At 43.3% G+C, this 23,124-nt stretch overlaps 1 protein-coding gene across 3 annotated transcripts in view; it reads right to left on the bottom strand.

Moving 5' to 3' along the window:
- The window catches only part of LOC134358051 (mitochondrial calcium uniporter regulator 1-like), a 44,257-nt gene extending 21,721 nt beyond the window's left edge, over window positions 1–22,536 (bottom strand). The window contains exons 1-3 of one of the 3 annotated variants that reach the window (XR_010020786.1): window positions 21,037–21,230; window positions 11,459–11,572; window positions 193–296 (exon numbers count right to left, since the gene is read on the bottom strand). Coding sequence is in view for 2 of the 3 variants with exons in the window: in XM_063069947.1 (XP_062926017.1) it covers window positions 193–296; window positions 11,459–11,572; window positions 21,037–21,190 (372 nt within the window). In the remaining variant the exon portion in view is untranslated. Of the gene's footprint in view, window positions 1–192; window positions 297–11,458; window positions 11,573–21,036 lie in introns of all 3 variants that reach the window. The other 2 variants (XM_063069947.1, XM_063069948.1) reach the window with 2 other exon arrangements.
- Between the last annotated feature and the right edge of the window lie 588 nt (window positions 22,537–23,124).

Below are 23,124 nucleotides of genomic sequence, written 5' to 3'. Positions count from 1 at the left end.
ACAAAGGCTCGTTAGAAAATACTGGAGACACTCAGCAGGTGAGGCAGCATCATTGGAAAAACACTAGATAAAAAACTTGATATATATTGATTGATTCAAATGATGCAGACTGATCAAGTATTTCCTGTATTTTTGTACAATTTCCAACAGCTGTGGTAATTTGATTATTTTTTTCTTTTGCTGCTGGCTTACTTGTTGATTTTTTGTCGCCATGTCTTTGTATGTAATTTCCATATTAGAATTCATGACTCTCAGCAGTGTAGTTACCACAACCTCCGATTGTTTAGAGCTGAAACCTGAAAGAGAAGCAATAGCAACAGACTAAGAGGGGAGCTTCTAGACAAAGATACTAGAGTAAAATTTATAGGAACAGTAAGTGGTGGATACTGCATAATCCACCCCACCATTGAGCACATTTACATGGAGCACTGCCACAAGAATGCAGCATACAAAAACCCCCACCACACAGGCAATGCCCTCTTCTCTCTACAACCATTGGGTAGAAGGTACAGAAGCCATAGGGACAATATCACCAGATTCTGGAATTGTTTTAAACCCTACAACCATTAGGCTCCTCAATTGGAATAGATAACTTCACTGACTGTTATGAACTGATACCACCAAGTACCGACATTTTCAACTCTTGACAACTCATCTTCTCAGTATTATTTTATTTGCAGTTTATATTCCTTTGCACATTGGCTGTTTGTCAGTCTCCATCTGTTAATTGTATTTTCCTGTAAATACTTGCAAAAAATGAATCTCGAAGTATTATGTGGTAACATATACAAACTTTGATAATAAGTTTACTTTGAACATGCACCAAAAGGGTAGAGTAGCACCGTATTTTCTTAAAGTGGCATTCAAAATAACTGGTGACTGAGGAATGAGTATTGTGGTTCATTCTTATTTTTAACTTCTGCTCTATGAACCCATAATAAGATGAGAACCAGAACTGCAGAGTTGATTTGGTCTTACAACCTGTCTATCTCTAAACCAACAGAGCCCAAATTCAGTTTTCTCCTTAAATTTTCTTATAAATACTTAAAAACAAACATATTTTATCTACATCAGGAAGCATAGGTAAAGAGTTTTGTATTCTATGAAAAATATTGCCTTAAATTTTCCTAATGGCCTCATTTATTTCATAGCTACCAGCTGTATAAAAATAAAATGCAATTTATCACTTAGTTTTCATATGTACAATATCCTCAAGTCAAAATCCATAAAAGAAAAACAATCCCCATTTATATATATATATATTCTAAAGCAGTCTAACAGCAACCAGCAATGTCTACAGATCAGCTCCCACAAACAGCAAGGTCGTAATAACAATAATTATCCTTTCCACCAAACATGATTGAATAATAAATTTGAGGAAACAGGGCTAACTGCCCCTCCCCATCTGAATGTGCCAAGAGAGCTTTTAGGCTCAGGGAACAGATGAAACCTCATTTTTACATCTCTTCTGGACATTAAACCTCCAGTGTCTGCCAAGGTTGTCCCCAAATCCTCACACACGACAAGGGTCAATATTTCTAAATTTCTATCCAATTCTATTTAATGAATTCACAAATACATTTTCCTTTTGTTCTATGATAGGATTTACAATGCGACAGAAGGTACTTTAGCCAGCTAAGGTACATTGAGGCAAGACTGTATACAGCAATGACTAATATTTGAAGGATTAATGCACACTTTACAACATCCATATAGTTCAAGGCACAAAAACAGGAAGCAAGAAGATTGGACCAACCACAGCTGACAGGCGAAGTGTATAGATCAAAAGATACCACTAAAAAGTCAAAAAATGCACCAGAGGTTCAGAAAAAAAAAAATCTCAATTCAGCAAATGAATTTAAAAAATGAAATACAAGAAAGTTGAATATGATAAGAGAGTCTGGAAGGAATTGGCTGAAAGAAATTAACTTTGCTGAAAGAAATTAACTTCACTGAAAGGGATAAATCTCCACAGCCCAAGGATTTGAGAGAGGCAGTGATCCTCAGATACCTGAACAGTTCACACAGATTGGAAATTAAGAGACTGTAACCCCACTATTAAAGAAAGCAGAGGAAAACTGGATACTACTGACATCACTACTGGAAAAATTACAGAATATTATCATGGCAATGGTAGTAAGCCACTTAATTTGGGATTGGATAGAGTGAACAGTATTTGAGAGGGAAATCAAGCTTTCAAAATCCTCTGCTGTGTTCTCAAGGATGCAACCAGCAGACCAAAAGAGAGAAATTAGCAAATATAATCCATTTGGATTTTCAGAAGACTTTGGATTCGGTGCATATAAAAGGTTATCAAACAAAATAGACCTACATGAAATTGTAGTAATACAAAGCCAGGAACTGAGGATTGCTGACAGATAAACATTACTAGGTTATTATTGCATTGGAAGGCTGTACAACAAATATTGATGCTTGGACTACAGCCATTCACAATCTGTATTAATAATTTGGAAGAGGGAGGAAGCTTACTGATGACAAAGGCCAATGGATGTTGTGAGGAGGATGCAGAAATACTTCAAAGATATAAACAGGTTGGCTGAATGGTTGAGGACATGGCAGATAGGATGTTATGTAAAAAAAAATTACTGTTACCCACATTAGGAGAATAAAAAAAGTAGGGACCAAAAAGTGTTGTTAATTAGAGAGGCCTAGATGACTCAGTATACAGATCACTACAAATTATGTGCAATATAGCAAGCAACTGGGAAGGTAAGTTGTATTGCAAGGGAATTTGAGTAAAGATATATTGCTGTAATTACACAGACTGTGGTGAAACCACACCTTGAATACTGTGTACATGTTTTGTCTCTCACCCGAAGGAGGAATATGCTTCAGTGCAATGAAGGTCTGCTGGATTGATTCTTGGGATTGGGCAAGAGGGAGTATGAGGGTTGGGACTACCAGTAACACAAGTTCCTCCAGTCAGAGTCTGTATAACCCCAGACTGAGAATGAGAGTTGATCTCAGAGAAGGATACAAAAATGGGAATTGTAGGGAAAAGGCTGTCCCTGACTGGGATGTCAAGAACTAGGTGTCATGGAATCAAAACAAGGGATCAGTGGGGGATGGGGGTAGATACATATTTTGAACTTTGCAAGTCTTTACTCAAGAAAATTCTAGAGATTCTCTAGTTGAGTGCATTCAAAATGGAGACTGATAACTTCATGGATCCAGGTTTGGTTTAGAGGTCAAAGATCAGCAAAGGTCTTGTTAAACGCAGAGCAGGCACAAGACACCAAAAGACCCTCATCTGCTTATAATTTATTATGTTCTATGTTATTCTGTTTACTGACATAAACAGCTTTTGCTCTTTCCACCTCTATCATACAATTGACTTTAAATGTATACATCTAAAGTTTTAAAAGCAGGTGCAGAAATTGCACATCACAAAAGGTACTAGCTACAGTCAATACTCAATCTCTGAGACTGGAGGCAACACCCTTGTCTTGCACTTTAGTCACACTACTCCCCTTCAGTGATTTCAATCTATTGTCAAACCACACAGGAAATATCAGAGTACCATTTACCAAACATGATACCTATTCAGTCAGAATAATGTTTGAAAGATAATTTTGGCAGAGATAATGCTTACAACAAAATGAATTTCATTGGGTTTCCCCTGAACTGTTGGCACTGAACAACGCAGAAGTAGTTTAAAAGCACCTGCATGAATCTGCAAATCCGAAACTTGCTGACCGAATTTCATGAACCACTTCCCAGAAACAGAGCTGAGCTCAAGTAGAGCCCAACTACAAAATGGAATCCCAAGATACTTGGGAACCTGCTCTGGCTCTCCACAGAACATGTGAGCCCTACGTTAGGCAGCAGTAACTTCCCCATTTAAAGACTGAGTGTTTAACATTGTTAATGGTGTAAACTGTTGTGATTGATTTCCTTTTTAATTTAAATTGCAATTACTGGACACATTCTAAAAGCAATGCAAAACTTTTATCATATCAAGCTCAGATTTGCTGTCTTTCAAATGCTTTCAGAGTTTCATGGGCGAGGCTTATTCTAGCATGAGGCTTATTCGGGTTCTGAGGGAAGTAGCTGGAGAGATTGCGGAGGTATTAACGATAATCTTTTAAGAGTTGATAGATTCTGGCATTGTACTAGATGACTGGAAAATTGCAAATGTTACTCCGCAATTTAAGAAGGATGGGAGGCAGCAGAAAGGACACTATAGACCTGTTAGCCTGACATCAGTGTCTGGGAAGTTGTTGGAATCGATTGTTAGGGATGAGATTACGGACTACCTGGAGGCACATGACAAAATAGGACAAGATAAGCATGGTTTCCTGAAGGGAAAATCCTTCCTGACAAACCGACTGCAATTCTTTGAGGAAATTACAAGCAGGGTAGTCAAGGAAGATCCGCTCCTGAGTACGCTTTCCATTCGTGCCGGGTTGAGTGTCGAGATCGCAACTCGACCTCGTAAAATAAGAGGGAAAAATACGGCGAAAATGTCTGTGTGAGGAGTAGTGCCCCACACAGTCTCTCTCTTGCTCTGTGCCTTGTAAAAAGTCATGAAAAAGACACCAACACGGACGCAGACGCACACACAGACTCGCACACATGCAGGCACACACCAGAAAAAAAGGAAAGTCTATGCTCATGCACTTTGGTGGAAGAAATAAACAGGCAGGCTTTTACTCAGATGGGGAGAGAATTCAAAATGTAGAGATGCAAAGGGAGTTGGGAGACCTTGTGCAAGATATCCTAAAGGTTAACCTCCGGGTTGAGTCGGTTCTGAAGAAGGTGAATGCAATGTTGGCATTCATTTCTAGAGGTATAGAATATAAGAGCAGGGATGTGATGTTGAGGCTCGATAAGGCACTCATGGGACCACACTTGGAGTATTACGTGCAGTTTTGGGCTCCCTATTTTAGAAGGGATATACTGACATTGGAGAGGGTTCAGAGAAGATTCTCAAGGAGGATTCCAGGAATGAAAGGGTTACCGTAAGGGAACGTATGGCACCTCTTGGGCTGTATTCCCTGGAGTTCAGGAGAATGAGGGGGGAATCTCATAGAAACATTCCGAATGTTAAAAGGCCTGAACAGATTAGATATGCCAAAGTTATTTTCCATGGTAGGGGATTCTAGGACAAGAGGGCATGACTTCAGGATTGAATGACGTCCATTTAGAACTGAGATGCCGAGAAATTACTTTAGTCAGAGGGTGGTAAATCTGTGGAATTTGTTGCCACAAGTGGCTGTGGAGGCCAAGTCATTGGGTGTATTTAAGGCCAAAATAGATAGGTTTTTGATTAGCCAAGCAGTGAGGTTGACTGGAAGAATTGGATCAGCTCATGATTGAATGGCAGAGCAGGCTCGATGGGCTGAATGGCCTTCTTCTGCTCCTATATCTTATGGTCTTATAACTCATCACCAGAGACCTTCCAACTACAAAATTGTTTTCCTACAGTCTATTTAGAACATTGAGAGATACAACATGGAAACAAGCCAATAAAATTCACACTGTCCTCCACCCATTTACACAAATCTTACATTAATCTCACTTATTTTACTCCCCCACCCCACAATATTCTCATCAACGTCCCTCAGAAGTAGCAGCTCTACCAGCTGTGTTGTTGCACTACCCAACTCTAAAAACACAACCATACATCTATCTCCAAGTGGCCTTTGACAAAAGAACATGGAAGAATGGACCAAAAGGTTAAAGCCCACGAGATCCAAAATATACTTTATAAAGTTAGCAAATTGAACCCAAAATTGGCTTTGTAACTGTGTGATGGTAGAAGGTTGAAACCTGTAATTAATGGTCCCTCACAGTGCTAAGACCCACACTATTTGTTATATACACTGATTATGATGTGAACATTGGGGCAGTATGGTAGATTAGTGGCTACACAATGCTTTACAGTACAGGCAACCTGGGTTCAATGCCTACTGCTGCCTGTAAGGAGCTTTCATGTTCTCCTAGTGACCGTGTGGGTTTCCTCCAGGTGCTCCGGTTCCTCCCACAGTCCAAAGACCTACCAGTTGGTAGGTTAATTGGTCATTGTAAATGGACCTGTGATTGGGCTAGGATTAAATCAGGGGATTGCTGGGCAGCACAGCTCGAAGGGTGAGAAGCACCTATTCCACGTTGTATGTGAATGAATAAAATAAGAGGTAACAGAATTGAATACTGAGGAGGGTAGACAGGCTAGAGGATCAGATCAGTTGGCAAAATGGGCAGATGGAATTTAATTCTAAGGTAAAGGCTTTGGGAAGACTAATAAAAGTAAGGCATACACAATGAGTGTAGCTCGAGACTACGGAATGGAGAGACCTTCATGAACAAGTGTGAGGATCCCTGAAGCTGGCAGCACAGACCTATGCTGGAAATGAAAGACATACAGACCATTTATCCACAGAAAGGGTGTTTGCATTGGAACAGGTGCAGAGAAGAGAAATCAAAATGTTTTCTGGGGTGATTTATTTTAGTCGTGAGGAAAGAATGGATAGGCCGAGTTTATTTTCCTTCAAGCAAAGGAAGAATTTGACAGAGGTAACTAAAACTGAGAGGCATAGTTGGATAATTTTTTTTAATGTTATCTATAACAGCAGTGCTACAACTACAGAGCAGAAGTTTACAGATGAAAACCATAAAAAAATGCATATGCTTGTAATCTAAAATACAAACTGAAAATGCTGGAAATACTCAGCAGGCTAAGCTGCACCTCAGAAAAGAAACAGTGAATGTTTTAGGTTGAAACAGAAGCTAGCTTCCATACACAGACCAATTCATAGCTTCCATGTCATAGAGCACAGACAGAGAAACATGAAACATGCCAGAGATCTGGGAAAGGTGCACATGACCTCTCCCTACATACCTGGACCCATGGAGTCCTGAATAGATTACAGGGTATGCAAAAGGCTGCATATAACCCATCAACTTCATGGCATCAATAGATGGAATATTGGTTTCTCTTTCCACTGATCCTGTCTGACCTTCTGGGTATTTACAGCATTTTATGATTTTTAAATGCACTTTAGCGAGGATCAAGGAAGAACTTCTTCATCCAAATGGTGGTGGGAACCCAGAACGTGTGCCCAAGAGGGTGGAGGGACTCTGGAACACACTGTCTGAGGTGGTGGTGGAAGCAGGGAACACTTAAGTATCTAGATCAAGCAGCTGAATCAGCAAAGCAGAAAAAGGCACAGACCGAGAGGGGAAATACAGTGCTTTGGTGTTGGACAGCATGGACATGAGACTACAGATGCTGAAATCTGCAGTTAAAAAAAAAGCCATTGGCAGACCTTAGCAGGTCCAGCCTAGATGAAGGATCTCAACCTGAAACATGACTATTTCCCTTTACAGATGCTGCCTGACCTACTGAAATCCTCCAGGAGTTCATGGATATGGTGAGCCCAAACACCTGTTTCAGTGTTCTACAATGCTAGGACTTCGTTACTAGATTCATTAGAAGGCAAGAAGATTAACTAAATTTAAGATGACCAAGCAGTAGGTAAAAAAAAAGGCAGAAAGTCCAAGGCAAGGGTAACCAGCAGTCTGATCATGCTGATAGCCAGCCAAGCATCTATACAGAAGCAATAAGTAGCTTCCATGCATATGTCAGGTATTGCAAAGTGCTTAAAAAGCTCTAGACATACTTTACCTCTGACCTCTCAACCTCATGACCCCATTTCACCAAACCACGTGGAAATAATGTGAAATTGTAATACTTGTAATTCAATAAAGTTAATTTTTAAATGAATTTAAATAATAAAAACATTTTAAAGTACTTCAACTAACTCCAAATGCATCTGATCATCACATCGTTTGGAAACATGGGGAAAAAAAGACAGAGCTTTGTGTGTCGTAAGAACCTCAGTCTGCACTGCCTGAAATCCAACCACAACTTTCAGGCTGTCCTGCTGTGCTAGGGAGAACTCAAGGAGCCTGAGAGAAGGTGTTAATGACAAGTGGAATTGCAGGGATGCCACTGGAAGCAGAAGAGAAACATAGGACAGGTTGAGCACAGTCCAGCCACACAATTTCCTGGTTATTCCTAAAGTAAACTGGTCTGTCTGAAATATTAATTTAGAGATCAAAAAGGTGAGCAGCAAACAGGAACTAAATATGGTTGCTACATTTTGCAAAAGAAAAAATAATGTCGATTTACTTTATGATCACTGATGATTGGAAATGCCGTTGAAAAATAATTCACGCAACCTACAAAAACTCTGGTAATCTATTTCGACTAGTATTGTAAAACTAGGACCAGTTATCAAATTAATAGTTACAATTAAATCAAATAATAGAGTATCAGGTGCTCTTTTGTGGAAATGACGACACCTTGTATTTATAGTAGTATCTTGCTTCTTTCATCACTGAATACCATACAACTCTCAAATGGCAATCTCCCTTGACCTTCAAGGCATTGGCTAGTTATGGTCACAGTCCCAGAGACATGGGAAGTAGTTAATGGGGCCCAGGCAGAGACGTTTAAATCTTTGCTGACCATGAGTGAGGCTTGTGATTATTGGAGGACAGTGCATGTGGTACCTTTCTTTATTCAAGACAAACTGTAGGGATAAGCCAGGGTCAGGTAATTACAGGCTAATGAGTCAAATATTACTGGTAGGAAAATATAGAAAAATCATGAGGGACAGGATTAATCTGCATTAATCCTGACAGCCAGGGATTACACAAAGATACATAGAAGGGCTTTGTTATGGCTGTTGACAAGACACCACATGGGAGATCTCCAACAAATTGGGTTGGTAATGGGAAGTAGAGAGTGATATTGGGGGCTCTTTTTTGAATGACTCAGTTTTTCTATATTAGTTATTTACATTAATGATTTAAATACAAATACAGGATATACGAGTACTAAGCTTACAGAAGACGGTAACATTTTTGTTGCTCGCCGAGAACAATCGTAGGGTACAGGACAATGCCGATCCCTCTGTAAATGGCATTAAGTCTATTCAGAGCACAGTAATGCACCTTGGAAGGACCAATAAGGAAAGGACTTACATAATGAATGCTAGGGTTCCAGGGAGTAGTGAAGAACTTAGTGTACAAGTCCAAGAATCCCTGAAGGGGGCAGCATAAGTACATCAGATGGGAAAGGCAGCAAACACTGCAAGAGCAGAGAGGTTATGGCAGAGTTTTATAAAGCATTGGTTAAGCCACAGACAGGAGTACTGTGTGCAGTTCTGCTCCCAGTATGAAAAAAGATATAACTGACAGAATGCAAAGAGATTCACTAGGATGTTACCTTGGCTGCAGCATTACAGTTAAGAGTACAGATTGAGTTTATTTTCATTGGGGCAAAGGATGCCTAGAGAAGACCTGACAGATATGCAAATGCATGAGGGGTATAGAGCGGGTAAAAGGTGGGAAACTTTCCCACAGCAATCCAAAATTAGTCGGTTTCTGTAAGGGACAAGAGGTTTAGACAGGATCTGAGGAAGACCATCCAGAGTGTGGTTGGAATTTGATAAGCACCGACTGAGTGGGAGGCAGGGGCTGGGGCAGACACTCTCACAATATACAAGTATCTATATAAACACTTGAATTGTCAGCACATAGAAAGCTGTGGGTCAAGAACTGGTAAATGGGATCAGTAAAAATATGATCAGTACAGACATGGTCTACTGAAGGACCCGTGTTGCAATACATGAAATTACACAATATTCTTTAGTGTAACTTGCATTTATACATGCCTGTTTGAGGAACAGCCCATGATATTACAAAGGTCTACAGAAAATCAAACAGTTACAAATTGCATAGGTTTTGTCCTTTTTAATAAAAACATGGATTATGCCACTAAGGAAAATTTCACCTTTATCAAGGAAAACAATGACTGCACTTGTATTTAAATGAGTCAAAATCATTTTTATTTGGGAGTGGCATAAGCACAAAGTCCAATCACTAATAACAGACCAAGTGCCAATGTTCTGGCAATAATTAACATGCAACTTTTTAAAGTATCAAACTTGAAGCCTTTTCTCAGCAATAAGCATCTTTCCTTAAGTGTTAGAACCACTGATTAAGCACTGAAACCCATAAAATGCTGAGGGAATACTGTACTACAGATGCCTTGATTTGGGTGATACGTGAAACTGAATTTTCAATTGCTATGTTAGGTACAGTAAATAATCCCATTATAGTTTGAGTGCTGGAAGGTACTCCTCCTGCTCTAGAACCTACCTACCTTTCAACTCATCACTACATCAGCTCTTTTGGTCATGTACATTATTGCTGAGCAGAGCTTCAAGTGTAACAGCTTCAAAGCTGTAAGTTGGTCCAGAAATTAGACCCTTTTGTTAATTGAAATTCAAAACACAACTATTGAGTAACATATTTTGCACTGTGATGTATTTTTGTGCAACATTGGTGTCTGGTGGGATTTAAAACTGCCATACTGGTGCACTTAAAGCTAGATGCAGACAATTAATTGTATATCAGTGTTGGTCTTTAAGAAAAAAACAATTATCACCAGAACATTCGTTTTGGTTTGTTACTAGTGACTGGACTTTTTGCATTTACCACTCTCAAACTAAAATGGCATTTAGCTTAATTAAACACAAATGCAAACATTGCTTTCACATAGTTCCCCATAATACAAGGATCAGCAAAATTCAAAATGCAGTTCATTGTAAAGCACAAAGATGTTATACAAATTCAAGTACCTCCCTTTCAAGACATTCACAATATTCAACACCTTAAATGTTTGAGATAGAGATCAAAAACTGAGAATAGTTTGCTGTTGCACATGATTTGGATCCAAATCTCTAATGTACAATTGTGATGCCACAAAAGGAAGCCATTCAGTCCACTAAATTTATGGCAGATTATGTACTCTCCAATCCCTTTTCAAATCAAGAGATATTTTGTCGCCAGTGTAAATTAATTCTGAATTATGGAGGGGGGGATTGTTTGGAGACAGGGAAAAATGTGTTTTGTTAAAGAAATAATCCTCCAAACTGATGTATAAATTGTTCAAATTATGGCTAGAATTCACAAAAGTACACAACCAGCTGAGCTTCAGAAATGGCAGTTTGAATTAATTACGTGGTCAAATGCCTTTAAGTACAAGTTTCTGTACAATATTCACAACCATGAGTACTAGTGGAAACAAAATTTATATTGGTTGAAATCACCAAATCAGGATGGATTAATAGCTTCAATGAGTCCTGAGGAAGGCCCAAAACATTGACTGTTTATTCATTTCTGACCTGCTGAATTCCTCTAGCCATGTTACTTTGGATTAACAGCTTGAACTATTTTCCCACACACTGAAATTACAAAGTCAAAGATCACCTGTCACTAATATGCACTGATCTTAGTTTGAGAATTCACTCCTTTCCAACGTTAGCTGTAAATCTCTCCAACAGAACTGTTTCATTTTGGAAAACTGATTTAAAAAGCGGTGGCAAAATAAAAACAGAAAAGCATGCAGCAAAATTATATTTACCACGTTCTTCCAAATGTCGCACAACTGCATGGGTATCAAAATAGAATTTTTGACCTTCCACCGAAGACATTCTTCTTGAATTATAATGCAGAGAGATCACTGACGAGCATAGCCCTAAAATAACATTGAAACAACTTTTAGTCAGGAAACAAGAATAGCTAAAAGATGATATAAATACACATTTATATCAAGGCTGCAATTTCTGCACAACAAGCAGCACAATAAGCAGCAACATGATGATCAGCTCATTTTTCAGACACATCACAGATTCATAGATATAGGGAATGAATACAGACCCTCCACCAACATTCCATGCTGATGACGAAGCCTACCTACGCTAATGCCTTTTGCCTGAACTTGGTCCACATCGCTCTAAACTCCTCCTATCTGGGTAACTGCCCAAATATCTTTTCAACATTGTAAATTCACCTGCCATCATCGTCTTGTATAGCCACTTGAGAAATAAATATTGCTCTTAAAATGACGATGTTCTTTTACAGGCAACACACAATGTTGCTGGTGAATGCAGCAGGCCAGGCAGCATCTCTAGGAAGAGGTACAGTCGCCGTTTCAGGCCGAGACCCTTCATCAGGACAAGGGTCTCAGCCTGAAACGTCGACTGCACCTCTTCCTGTGAGATGCTGCCTGGCCTGCTGCGTTCACCAGCAACTTTGATGTGTATTGCTTGAATTTCCAGCATCTGCAGAATTCCTGTTGTTGAAGTTCTTTTACAGTCACCTGAAGGTAGCGAATTGCGTATTGATTGAACATTTCATGGATGATAGTGCGTATTGAGCACAGAACTCTTTCGACAGCACACAACCACTGGAAAGCGATGAATGATAACTGAGCTATAAGGTGACTGGTGGGAATGGCAGAGTAAAGGAAGGGCCCACCAATTGCAAGAACAATAAAAACTGCATATTTAATGCAGCTGGATCCTCTAACTTGTTCCCTAACCATTGGATCAAGAGTTAAAACAAGCAGTAGACACAAATATAACACAAATAAATAATAATTTTATACAATGGTATGAATCTTCTAAGGAACTATCCATGCAAAAAGGCCAGCACTGATCTCCATAACCGAGACTGAAAAGGAAAGAGTGAATCAAGTCATGGGAAAATGTGACAGCTCCACCAATCAGCAACACTATGGCTGATCTTTTAACTTAGTCCTGACCCAATTGCTCTCAGTTTCCTTAAATACTTGGTGATTAAGCCTCCATTGCCCTCTTTGATAACGTCTGAAGACATGCCACCATTTATGCAAAGAAATTTCTGCTCACCTGCCCTGAGCCGTCAATCTGCCTTTTGTTTTTAAGGCTCGTGCCTGGTTGATTTTTAAGACTGATTCCAAGCATCCAAATCTACCCTGTTAAGCTCCATAAGAAGTTTGTGCAATCACTTCCCATTCTTCCAAGCACAAGCCCAATCTACTCAATTTCTCTTCATATGACAAATAACTACTCTGAGGATCAAGAATGTGAACTTCTGCCTCATTGCACAATTGTATCTTTCTTGGGTAAAGAAACCAGACTTTTTACACAATAGTCTACATTCCCATTTAACCAGGGTCTTAAATAACTGGAGCTAGGTGGCAGACCCCAACTTATGAGGCAGGTCAAAGGCGGAACACTGATCATGCTCTGCCACCAAATCTTAAGTCCATTCATTTTAAATCAAGAATAGCTGCAAGGGATAGGGAAACAAAATATATTCACTTCTTTTATTTAGAGATACAATGTGGAACCCAACAAGCCACACTGCCCAGCAGACCAACTACTTAACCCTAGCCTGATTTCAGAACAATTTACAATGGCCAATTAACCTACTGACCTGTATACCTTTGACATGTGGGAGGAAACCCATGTGGTCAAGGGGAGAACTCTTTACAGACTGCGTTGGAGTTGAACTCCAAACTCCAATGCTCCAAGCTGTAACAGCATCACTTTAATGGAATTAAAACAAGATAAATGAATTAATTGCTTTCTAGCTCAATTTTTAGTATAAATTTCTTAAGCATTAAGTTGCTTAACAGTTTTGACTGCTAGCCTAGGGGTTAACTTAACCAGCAGCTTATTATTCTGAGTAGCATTTACTTATTATCTCATGTTCTCATTATTTATTGCTATTTATTTATATTTGGATTTGCACAGTTTGTCTTCTGCACTCTGGTTGATTTTTCATTGATCGTGTTATAGTTACCATTCAAAAGATTTGCTGAGTAAACTCACAAGAAAATGAATCTCAGGGTTGCATGTGATGATATATCTATACACTCATTAAAAAAAATATTCTGAACCAATCACAAAAACACATAATTATGCAAGTTCAACTCCACATCATTGACAATATCTGAAATGAATGTTTTCAATGACAATTTCTCAATGAATGTGCAAGTGTCACATCATTTGATACTCCTTGGACTTTACACTTTTGACACCCACTCAAGTTAGGAATGCAATGGAATACGTCCACTTGCCCCCAGATAAATGTTGCTCAAACAATATTTACAAAGATTGACCACTAAATATACCCACTCTCCACCACCAGTGCATGACAGTTGTAGTGTGCTTCATCTACAAATTGCATTGCATTTGTAATTATTTGTCAAGGCTATTATGACCTTGCCTCTTTATTGCAGCACAGTAGTCATAGAAAAGTATAGCACAGAAACAGGCCCTTCAAGTCCATGTCAAGCCATTTAAGTTCCACCAGGACCATAGCCCTCCATACCCCTACATCCATGTACCTATCCAAACATGTTGAAATTGAGCTCACGTGCATCACTTGTACTGGCAGCTCATTCCACACTCTCCCGATCCCCTGGGTGAAGAAGCTTCCTTTCATATTCCCCTTAAATACATGGAGAAGTATTTGCAAGCAGTGACATTCCCCAGTGATATCAACCCAAGTGTGAAAGTACATTATTTTCATTGTTACTCGGTCAAAATCCTGCATTTATCTACCAAGCAGCAGTATGGGAGAACCTCCAGAGCATCTGCAGAAGTTAATGACCTTCTAAGAAAAGATTGGCAAAAAAGGTGAGTATTATCAGCAATACTCATTTCCCTGTATGAATGTCACATTATTGCAAATGTTTGGGATAAGGGTTAGGACATGTAGAACTGAGATGAGAAAAAAAAAACTCCTTGTCCTACAGAGTGGTGAATCAGGGAATTCTGTCCCACAGAAAGCAAGTGTAGCCGAATTAACTACATTCAATGAGTTATAAGTTCGGCATAGACTTAGTGGACCAAAGGACCTACAATAGTGCTAGAAAGTTTGTGAACCTGTTAGAACCTTCTCTGTTTCTGCACAAATATGACTCAAAATGTGATCAGATCTTCACCCAAGTCCTAAAACTAAAGAGAGCCCAAAGGAACAAATATCACAAAAAATATACTTGCGTGGCGACCCACTTTCTAGCACACACGAACCAGCGCGCGCCAGCAGAGAGGCCGGCCCCAAAAAGGGCGCCAGGCCATCTTCACCAGCAGGGGGAAAATCCCTCGCGCAGAAAGGGTCTGCGATTATGCATTCCCCACAGCAGTCCCGCCCAGGGAGGGCAGGAACGGGAAGGCTTTAAAGCAGGCCGCGAAGTTTGAATAAATCTATTTAATCGCAACTCCAACTCACTGATTACGTGTGGTTATTCTAGCGCTGTGTGTAGCACACCGCTACATTTGGTGACCCCGACGGCCCAAACGATAATTGGGCCAGAGATGATCGACGCCGCATCTGTTCATGCAGTTTCGTTACAACTGCCAAGCTTCTGGGCGCTGCGACCTCGTCTGTGGTTTGAACAGGCAGAAGCACAATTTCATATTCGGCAGATAACCTCAGAGTCCACTCATTACTACGACGTGCTGAGCTCCCTCAACCAAGAGACTGCTGCACAAGTTGAGGAGTTTATACAGTCGCCCCCGGAGAATGGCAAATACACAGCATTCAAAGCCCTGTTCATAAGGATTTATGGACTCTCATGGCGCGAGCGAGCTGCCCGCTTGCTGCGCCTGGATGGTTTGGGAGACAGGCCGCCGTCGGCATTAATGAACGAGATGCTGGCCCCGGCTGAAGGACACAAACCCTGCCTCATGCTTGAACAGGCATTCCTAGAGCAACTGCCCGAGGACATATGCCTGCTGCTGTCCGACGCAGATTTCAGCGACCTCCGGGATGTGGCGGCCCAGGCAGATGTGCTGTGGAATGCCAAGGAGAGAGGGGCGTCCGTCGCACAGATCACCAAGCCACGTGCCCACCGACAGACCAGACCAGGCCCTGCAGCAGAGCCCAACGAACAATGGTGCTTCTACCACCAGCGGTGGGGCACAGAGGCCCGCCGCTGTAGACCACCCTGCAAATTCTCGGGAAACGCCAAGGCCCAGCCGCCGCCGATCGCTACGGCGGCTGGCCATCAGGACAGCCTCCTGTACGTCTGGGACAAGCAGTCGGGACGCCGTTTTTTGGTCGACACTGGAGCGGAGATCAGCATCTTACCTCCAACGAGTTACGACACCCGCAACAGAGAACCAGGACTCACCCTGAGGGCTGCAAATGGCAGCATAATACAGCACCTGCACGGTGCGGCTACAGTTCTGCTCCAGCCGGTTCACGTGGGACTTCACACTGGCCGCTGTGGCCCAACCACTCCTGGGGGTGGATTTTCTACGAGCCCACAGCCTGCTGGTCAACCTGCAAGGGAAGCGATTAGTCCATGCCAAGACTTTTCAAACGTTCTCCTTGGGTGAAGCAAAGTTGCCAGCCCTACACCTGGACCCCATCACGCTGTCTGACGACGAATTCACCAGGGTCCTGGCGGATTTCCCATCAGTACTAACACCGCAGTTCACGGCAGCCATGCCCGGACACAGAGTACAGCACCACATTCCGACCCAGGGACCACCCCTCCACGCCCGTACTCGAAGGTTTCCTCCGGACAAGCCCCGACTGGCGAAGGAGGAGTTCAAGAAGATGGAGGAATTGGGGATCATACAACGGTCCGACAGTCCATGGGCCTCCCCCCTGCACCTGGTGCCCAAGGCAACGGGGGGCTGGAGACCATGCGGTGACTACCGCAGACTGAACGAGGCTACAACACCAGACCGTTACCCTGTGCCGCACATTCAACACTTTGCAGCAAACCTACACGGCGCAGGAATCTTTTCCAAGGTAGACCTCATCCGGGGATACCATCAAATCCTGGTACATCCGGACGACATCCCCAAAACAGCACATCACCCCGTTCGGACTTTTCGAATTCCTCCGAATGCCGTTTGGTCTAAAGAATGCCGCACAGACTTTCCAGCGGCTAATGGACGCGGTGGGATGCGACCTGGACTTTGCATTCATTTGGACGACATCCTCATAGCCAGCCGTAGTCGTCAGGAGCATCCGTCCCACCTCTGCCAGCTCTACTCCCACCTGAGTGAATTCGGCCTTACAATCAACCCGGCCAAATGCCAGTTTGGACTCGACACCATCAACTTCCTGGACCACAGGATTACTAAAGATGGGGCAACCCTGCTGCCTGCCAAGGTAGACGCGGTCCGCCACTTCGCCCGACCCAACACAATCAAAGGCCTGCAAGAATTCGTGGGTATGGTGAATTTCTACCACCGTTTCCTCCCCTCAGCAGCCTGAATCATGCACCCCCTGTTCACCCTGATGTCGAGTAAGGGCAAGGACATTACCTGGGACAAAGAGGCCGCAGCCACTTTTGTTAAAACCAAAGAAGCCTTGGCAAATGCCGCAATGCTAGTGCACCCCAGAACAGACGTTCCTACTTCCCTCACGGTGGACGCATCTAACACAGCAGTCAGTGGAGCGCTGGAACAACTCATCGAGGGTTGCTGGCAACCCCTGGCATTCTTCAGCAAACACCTGCGACCACCCAAACTCAAATACAGTGCTTTCGACCGGGAGCTATTTGCACTATACCTGGCAATCCGGCATTTCAGGTACTTCTTAGGAGGTAGGCCCTTCACCGTGTTCACAGACCACAAACCGCTTACCTTTGCGTTCAGGAAGGTGTCCGACCCCTGGTCGTCCCGCCAGCAGCGACATCTGTCCTACATCTCCGAGCACACGACGGACATCCGGCATGTCTCGGGAAAGGACAACGTCGTGGCGGACGCACTTTCCAGACCGACCATACAGGCCCTGTCCCAGGGGGTGGACTATGCAGCGCTGGCAGAGGCACAGCAGGCAGACGCTGAGATCCCCAGTTACAGGACTGCAGTCTCCGGTTTGCAGCTCCAAGACCTCCCCATAGGCCCAGGTGGGAGGACCCTACTATGTGACGTAGCTACTGGCCAACCCCGCCCCATCGTCCCAGCAGCCTGGCACCGGCGGGTTTTCGAATCCATTCACAACTTAGCGCACCCCTCCATCAGGACAACCGTCCGGCTGGACCCCAACAGGTTTGTGTGGCATGGACTGCGTAAACAGGTCAGTGAATGGGCCAAAACGTGCATGCAGTGCCAAACGGCCAAGGTGCAGCGGCACACCAAGGCTCCGATGCAGCAGTTCGAACCCACCCGCCGGAGGTTCAACCACATTCATGTGGATATCGTGGCCCGAGCACTGATTGCAACCTGGGTAGCACGCTTCGGGGTACCAGCCCACATTACCTCTGACAGGGGTGCCCAGTTCACCTCCAGCCTTTGGTCAGCTATGGCCAACCTTTTAGGATCACAGCTACACCACACAACTGCCTACCACCCGCGGTCCAACGGACTAGTGGAGCGGTTCCACCGTCACCTGTAGTCGGCTCTCATGGCCTGCCTGGAAGGGCCTAACTGGGCGGACGAACTTCCCTGGGTCCTGCTCGGAATCCGCAAGGCGCCCAAGGAGGATCTGCATACCTCGTCAGCCGAGTTGGTGTACGGCGCACCCCTGGTCGTCCCAGGAGAGTTCATACCAGAGGAAGAACCCGCAGTAGTCCTGGACAGACTACGTGAGAGGCTCGGTAACCTGGCCCCCATACCCACTTCACAGCACGGACAGAGCCCAACCTGCGTACCCAAAGACCTGCAGAACTGTAAGTTTCTTTCTGTACGACGGGGTGGACACTGGGCACCGCCACAGCGGCCCTACGAGGGGCCGCTTAAGGTGATCAAGAACAACAGGTCCACGTTCGTGCTGGACATTGGGGGGAGAGAGGAGGTTTTCATGGTGGACCGACTCAAACCGGCCCATGTGGACTTGGCGCAGCCAATCCAGGCTCGGGCACCGCGGGGGCAGACCTCCCAAACACAGGCCGATCCATACTGTGGACACTGGGGGATGTATTGCCGGTTCGGGGGAGGGGGGGTTATGTGGCGACCCACTTTCTAGCACACACGAACCGGCGCGCGCCAGCACAGAGGCCGGCCTCAAAAAGGGCGCCAGGCCATCTTCACCAGCAGGGGGAAAATCCCACGCGCGGAAAGGGTCTGCGATTATGCATTCCCCACAGCAATACCGCCGAGGGAGGGCGGGAACGGGAAGGCTTTAAAGCAGGCCGTGAAGTTTGAATAAATCTCTTTTATCGCAACTCCAACTCACCGACTACGTGTGGTTATTCTAGCACTGTGTGTAGCACACCGCTACACTTGTTCATTTATTTATTGAGAAAAATGATCCAATATTGCACATATTTGTTGGAAAAAGTATGTGAACTTCTAGGATTATCAGTTTATTTAAAGGGGACATCATTCAAGTGTTTCAAACAATGGGCTGACAATCAGGTGCGAGTGTGAGGACCCTGCCCTATTTAAAGAACATAAACTTGGGTCTTCACTATCAAAGTCTGATCTTCACCTCACAGGTTTTTGGAAATGTGTCATTCCTTGATGAAAGGAGATTTCTGAGGAAAAAAGTTGTTGATGCTCACCAGGCTGGAAAAGGTTACAAAACCTAAAGAGTTTGGGCTCCACCAATCCGCAGTCAGGCATATGTTGTACAAATAGAGGAAATTCAACACCATGGTTACTCTCCCCGGGAGTGGTCGGCCAACAAAAAAAAAATCACTCTAAGAGCAAGGCGTGTAATATTCCAGGAGGTCACAAAGAACCCCAGGGTAACATCTAAGGTGTTACAGGCCTCTCTTGCATTGGCTAATGTCAATGTTCATGAGCTAACCATCAGGCAAACATTGAACAACAATGGTGTGCAAGGCAGGATTGCGAGGAGAAAGCCACTACTCTCAGCAAGAACATTGCTGCCCATTTAAAGTTTGCTAAAGACCTCGTGGATAAGCCAGAAGGCTATTGGAAGAATGCTCTGTGGACAGTTGAGTCCAAAATAAAACTTTTTGACTTAAATGTTGTTTGGTGAAAAGCAAACACTACATTCCAGCACAAGAACCTCACCTCATCTGTGAAATGTGGTGGCCCTGTCATGGTTGGGTCTGCTTTGCTGCCTCGGGACCAGGACAGATCACCATCACTGATGGAACTATGAATTCTGAATTGTACCAGCAAATTCTACAGGAAAATGTCAGGGTCTCCAGCCATGAACTGAAACTCAAGAGAAAGCAGGTCATGCAGCAAGCTAACAACTCTAAACACACAAGTCAGTCTACCTAAGAATGGTTAAAGCAGAAGAAATTTCACATTTTGTAATGGCCAAGTCAAAGTCCTGACCTTAATCCTATAGAACTATTATGGAAGGCCCTGAAGCAGGCAGTTCATGCAAAGAAATGCACCAACATCCCAGAAATGAAGCAGTTTTATGAGGAATGGCCTAAAATTCTTCCAAGCCGACGTGCAGGACTGATCCTCATCAAGTTACTGGAAACTTTCAGTTGAAATTATTGCTGTGTACAAGGAGGACACATCAGTTACTGAAAGCAAAGGTTCACATACTTTTTCCCACAAATACATGTAATATTGGATTATTTTTCTCAATAAATAAATGAACAAGTATAATGTTTCCGTGTTATTTATTTAATTGGGTTCCCTGTATCTAGACTTGCATGAACATCTGATCACATTTTAGGTATTATTTATGCTACCCAGCTATGCCCCTTGCACTTATTTGTCCACCTGCATCTCCTCCATAACCTTAACACACATTTTGTTTGTTCCCACCCCCCCCCCCGCCCTTTTGTACTACCTCGTTATAATTATGTCATTATCTGAATGGCAAGCAGAAGTTTTTCACTGGACACATGGCAGTAAACCAATAAAATATGTGGAGAGATGGCCATTCAAAAAGTTTAATATCACCAGCATATGTCGTGAAATTTGTCAGCAGTAATAATAGAGGAAAAATCGTGAACTGCACAAATTAACTAGTTAAATTAAACAAGCAGAGCACAATGTACTGAGGTAGTGTTCATGGGGTCAATGTCCATTCATAATCGGATGGCAGAGGGGAAGAAGCTGAATGTTGAGCGTGCCTTCGGGCCATTACCAGTATTTTCCCAATGTGTCCGTGTTACAAATTCCTTCATAATTCGGGAATCTGCAAACTTTGAAGGGAGTGCATAAGAAAAGTGGAAGTGCTGTAGTTAACAGACCCCAGGGGCCACCAGAGGAGAGTGGGATCGATTCCACTCCCCTGCAGCCGGCTGCTCACCCGCTCACTCACCTCTCCGCATCGGTCTGCGGTCCACCCTGCCCACGCCATCGCCTCCTCCCAGTGCCGCCGTAACCCGGTACCCGGCCGCCGCAAACTGCAGACAGGACACCGTCCAAGGACCGGCAGGCAGCTGCCGCCATCGCCGGACGCACACCACCGTCATCACTGACCAACGTCTGGCGTCATACCAGGCGACGAAGTGATGCGTCTGGCGTCATTTAAGGCGACGAAGAGACCTCCCTGAGCTTCTCGGCACGTCACCGATATGTGCGCAAACTTCGAGCTAACTTTTCAGCGGATCTCGCAACTTTATCCACCATCCACACACAGACCAACTTTGGGGCCTGCTGAAGCCACCTACTCTTATTATCGTCCCTGATTTTGCGGGCGGCTTCCATGCGGAACTTCCCTGACTTTCCCCAGTCATGCCGAAGGGTTTCGGCCGGTACGTTGACGCTGCCTGGCCTGCTGAGTTCCTCCAGCATCTTGTGTGTGTTGCTTGGATTTCTAGCATCCGCAGATTTTCTCTTGTTCGCACTTTCCAGTGTCGTGCTAATGGGTAAATTGATGCAGTCGGACAGACAGTTTCCCCAGAAGAGCAGAGATTAAACAAAAGTTCTTGTTTGATATTTCCCCAACACTTACACTTACCACGAGCAGCATCTACAGATACCGTTCTTTCATTTTGATGCCAACTTTCTCCGCTCTTTTTTCGCATTCCGGACAAAAGGACCCAGAATTGAAGTCGCTAATATCAGTCGTGAAATACCGATACAAACAGCTGATTCCCTCCAGCTTTATCTGTGTTGTTGTAATCTGCTGGAAGGATTTAGCAGATTGAACAGCATCTATGAGTGAAAAGGAATTGACGTTTTAGACAAATTTCATTAATCCCACAGGTTTTGCTCGACCTGCAGATTGTTGCTTCAGATTCCAACATCTGGAATCTGTTGTGGTTCCACAGGTTGATTGCGAGGGTGAGCTCCTTGCAGACTGCTCAGCTTTGTGGCCTCAAGCTTGACAGGACCTGTGGACTGTGGGAATTAAGTATAACTGCAAGCAAGTACCCTATTAATCTGTAAATGGAACACCAATGCCTTTGAGCAGAAAATCCCACAAAAGGTAGTAGATTTGGCACAGTAATTCATGGATAAAACCCAACCAATGAGCACATCTACATGAAACACTGTCATAGAAAAACAGCATCCACCATCAAAGATCCTCAACACGCAGGCCATGCCCCTTTCTCACTGCTGTCATCAGGTGGAGGGTACAAGTGCCTCAGGACTTGCACCACCAGGTTCAAAAATGGTTACTACCCCTCAACTATCAGGCTCTTGAACAAAAGGAGATAACTACACTCATTTAAGGATTCTTTTATTTTGTTATTTCATGCTCATTATTTATTGCTATTTATTTATTGTCTGCATTTGCACATTTTGCTACTATTTACAGTTCCTGGTGTTCACAGTTACCGTTCTATAGATTGGCTAAATATGCCACAGGAAAAAAATCTCGGGGTTGTATGTGGTGATGTATGTACTCTGATAATAAATTTTACTTTGAACTTTGAAATGTTTTCATTAACTTAAGAGTTTAACTACTTCCAAAATAGCTTGAGAGCTGGCAATGCCTTTGCCATCTGTCAAAGGCTTCTGGAGGAGTTGAGTGGATGGGATGGCTTCATCATGGTTTCACATGGTGAGAAGGATGGTGGTTGATCTGTACCTCCGTGCTGCTGTCTGGTGTTTGTTCCGTGCTGCCCTCCAGTGTTCACTCAGTGGGAGAACAAGATGAAAGGAATCTCAGGGACGTAGCTATATGGTGGATTTCAATTAATTGGGAGACATCTTGGCCAAATTAAGTGGCTGCCCCAGTTATCTGAAGTTTCATGGAAATAGTTAAAATGGCATAAAAAAGACAACTGAATAACAAGCTATGTATTGAAATGAAATACAGAACAATTTAGAACACTACCAATACTAGTACAATACTATAAAACAGTATAATAGTTCCTAATACTATTCGATGGAAGACTTCAACTGCACCACGATCTTTTGACTGTAAATGAACAAAGTCAGCTAGGACACCTAGTGC

Source organism: Mobula hypostoma, chromosome 17 (assembly GCF_963921235.1).
Source record: "Mobula hypostoma chromosome 17, sMobHyp1.1, whole genome shotgun sequence".
Taxonomy (NCBI): Eukaryota; Metazoa; Chordata; class Chondrichthyes; order Myliobatiformes; family Myliobatidae; genus Mobula; species Mobula hypostoma.
The sequence above is the reverse complement of the archived record's forward strand: the minus strand, read 5'-3'. Positions and strand labels throughout refer to the sequence as shown.